Source organism: Limulus polyphemus, unplaced genomic scaffold (assembly GCF_000517525.1).
Source record: "Limulus polyphemus unplaced genomic scaffold, Limulus_polyphemus-2.1.2 Scaffold6929, whole genome shotgun sequence".
NCBI classification, from domain to species: Eukaryota; Metazoa; Arthropoda; class Merostomata; order Xiphosura; family Limulidae; genus Limulus; species Limulus polyphemus.
In genome coordinates this window covers 16,129-19,715 of record NW_013672539.1, presented here as the reverse complement: position 1 = coordinate 19,715, position 3,587 = coordinate 16,129, and the positions used below count along the sequence as shown (strand labels likewise).

General features: G+C 31.7%; 1 protein-coding gene across 1 annotated transcript in view; it reads left to right on the top strand.

Moving 5' to 3' along the window:
- The window catches only part of LOC106474189 (contactin-associated protein-like 3), a gene marked incomplete at its 3' end in the record, with an annotated part of 40,876 nt that overhangs the window by 21,500 nt on the left and 15,789 nt on the right, over positions 1 to 3,587 (top strand). Inside the window, exon 8 of the mRNA XM_013934880.1 lies at positions 750 to 1,036. Within this exon, the coding sequence (XP_013790334.1) occupies positions 750 to 1,036 (287 nt within the window). The remainder of the gene's footprint in view (positions 1 to 749; positions 1,037 to 3,587) is intronic.

Below are 3,587 nucleotides of genomic sequence, written 5' to 3'. Positions count from 1 at the left end.
ACACATTTTGTTTGTTAGAAGAGTAAACATTAAGAATTTAAACATTTGTTCTAACGTGAATATGGGTGTCATTTTAGGACACAGTTTGTTTTTTAGAAGAGTAAACATTAAGAATTTAAACATTTGTTCTAACGTGAATATGGGTGTCGTTTTAGGACACAGTTTGTTTTTTAGAAGAGTAAACATTAAGAATTTAAACATTTGTTCTAACGTGAATATGGGTGTCGTTTTAGGACACAAATTTTTTAGAAGAGTAAACATTAAGAATTTAAACATTTGTTCTAACGGGAATATGGGTGTCGTTTTAGGAAACAATTTGTTTTTAGAAGAGTTTAGTTGGGATCAACAAGTTTGATAATTTTCTTCTTCTTGGGGGAGCGGGGGCATGTTATAAACTTGGTAATAATAGTACTGGAAAATGTATTTATGTTCAATTAAGAATGTTTGAACAGTGTGGTTTGGTTTGGAAAGTTTCAGAAAAATGTTGTTTAAATTAGCTCATTGCACTTAGTGTAGCCTGGGATTGAAAATAGAATAGTGTTGTTGAGTGGAACTAACTGTTGAGTGAGAACTAACTACATGTGATTCAGGAAATGAATTATTGTTCTTTTAGCAAGATATGATGTAGAAATGGTGGAGATTTGTATGGATGGATTTTAGATAACTTTATTTTTAAGGTATTTGATGTATCTTGTTAAATTTGTTTGTTGTATTTAAACATAAAATTTTTGCTTATAATTTCATGTTAGTTTACGATCCTACACGTGGATGACATCTACCGTGGAGGGACGTTATGTCACCAGTTTTGGCGACTCTAGTCCAGATCGCTGCAAGTGCGGGGTAAACTACAGCTGTGCCAATTCAACTCTGAAATGTAACTGTGATGCTGGTGATGACCGTTGGAGATACGATGAGGGTACCTTCACCAAAAATAAAGACCTAGGCATCACTAGGCTCTATGTACTACAACCTCGTGACATGCCATCAGATTCTGAAGCACGATTTACTCTTGGACCAGTTGAATGTGTGGAAGCAAGTAAGTAACTTTAACTAAAGCACAGAGTTAAAATCTTACCTTAGGAAGTGCCATTATCCTGAAAGTGTAATAGAGAGAGGTTTTAAGTTAGCTAAAATTAAAAAAGAAAGTAACTAATCATAAGGATAATATACAAGAAGTACAAATTATTCCTTTCATAATAATTAATTTCCCTGAAATTAAAATTAATGATATCCAAGAAGTTTGGAAATAAAAAAAAATCATATCACAAAAACAACCCAAATATAGCAAAGACATTTGTTGAAAGTACTTTTTCCTGTTGCATTTGTGGGAAAGGTTATATTACATACACTAAATATATTACAGAACCTACTGGGGAGAAAATATTGTTTTATAAGATCTAGATTTAGTTGTAATTCAAATAATGCTATTTATGTATTATCTTGTACTTGTTGTATGCAAATGTGTGTTGGAGGAATAGTGAACTTATGTTAAAGAATGAATTTATAAATCGCATTTCAAAAATGCAAATAACTGCCCGTTACCTATTAACAAATGCATTATAAGTGTATTAGGGGAAAATATAATTTACCAGAAGTACTTCTGCAGGATCCCTGAAAGAGTAAATAAAACCAAAATTAAGAGTAGCAAATATTTTTATCTCTTGCTTTTGAAGTTCATATGTTATGCTGTGCTGTAGACTACAGTCTGCATAATTCTTCTTGTGATTCATGACATGCACATCTCATGTCAGTACAAATTACAATGTTAAGCGTCTCTTATGTGATGTCATTTTAGTTTCTTTTGACTGATGGACAAGACACTATTGTATAGTGGTTAAAAGAGGTGACCCCTCCGGGCAGCCTTCAGCCCCCTTTCGGGAAACAAGAACTTTTTTTTCGAAATATCTCTATTTTATATTTTTCCAGAAAAGAATATGGTTATTTTATGAAAATAATTTTATTAATAAATTTAAAACTGCAATAAATGTTACATAGTTTAACATAGAGGAAGTTTAAAACGTATATATAATGCTTACTGAAAAAAAGTAAATATACCAGAATTTATGATTTAACATAAAGCCAAATCTACAGCTTTAAGCGTTTTAATCTGTTTTTAACAGAAACAGGTCTTCATAAAGTACATTTTCACATACAAAAATCTAATCAATACACGATAGGAAGGAGTTGAAATTTTGGGGTCAAAGATCAAGAAGTATGTGAGCATAATGAGGTAAAATAACATAGTACTCTGAATGTGATATAAGAGATGAATTTGATGTTTAAGACGTGTTTTTACGTATATGGCTTTGTTTGACTCTTTGTGTTCTGTTAGGAAATGAATTGAATTTCATTTCATCTGGAGATATTTATGTTATAAAGGTCACTCTAAATGACTATTTGATTATTTCTTTTGCCTTGCATAGTAGAACACATAATGAGCATAAAGCACGGCCTTAGAAAGTACAAATTCACCCCTTGTATCATACTTACACTACTATATTATTTTGGCTCATTATACTCATGCCAGTTTTTGACCTTTGACCACTGTATTTCAACCCCTATTCAACTTGTATTGCTTAGATATTTTGACATGTCATGAGTAGCCTGATAGTCATAATCCAAAAGTTTTACATTGCATGTACCTACTCATTACTACTTGATCAGTAATGCCTTACACAGTTTAGCATAAATTAGATTTACGATGATCAATAACGAAGCTAGAAGTACTTAGTGATATATAACATCCTGTTTTATGAACCTTTTATGAACAGTTTAGCATAAATTAGATTTACGATGATCAATAACGAAGCTAGAAGTACTTAGTGATATATAACATCCTGTTTTATGAACCTTTTATGAACAGTTTAGCATAAATTAGATTTACGATCATCAATAATGAAGCTAGAAGTACTTAGTGATATATAACATCCTGTTTTATGAACCTATAAAGTGAGTGTATTTGAACTAATATTTAAAGATGTGGTTCACTGCAGTGTTGCCACCAACAACCAGTCCCAAAACTGCTTATATGCAAAAACAAAGCACAGCGATCTGTAGACAGTGAATAACTGTAATCACCTGATGTACGTGAGCACATTTTTAAATACTGGTTGTAGGGTAAACATGACGCATGTACCCTTGTTTGAGATATTTCACAATTAGAAGTACATATGGAAATTATGTTTTACTTTGATATAATATCTTCAATTTATAGCCTCATATAAAAAATATGTATCTGATAACCTATCTCACAGGATTGCAAAACACAAGAGATGTTAGATCGTGTCACAGTTGACCAATTTTCTTTCAGTAGTATTTAGAATCAAACTATTCTGACTGAAGAATGTTATAAAACTGCAGTGCTTATATTATATGCAAAAACAAAGCACAGCAATCTGTAGACAGTGAATAAGTGTAATTACCTGATGATACATGAGCCACATTTTTAAATACTGGTTGTAGGATAGACATGAAGCATGTAACCCTGTTTGGGTTATATCACAATTAGAAGTACCTTTGATATACAGCAACATCTGTTAGCTGAGTTCTTGCACAGATCTTAAAATATAACGTTAATAAACGGAAAC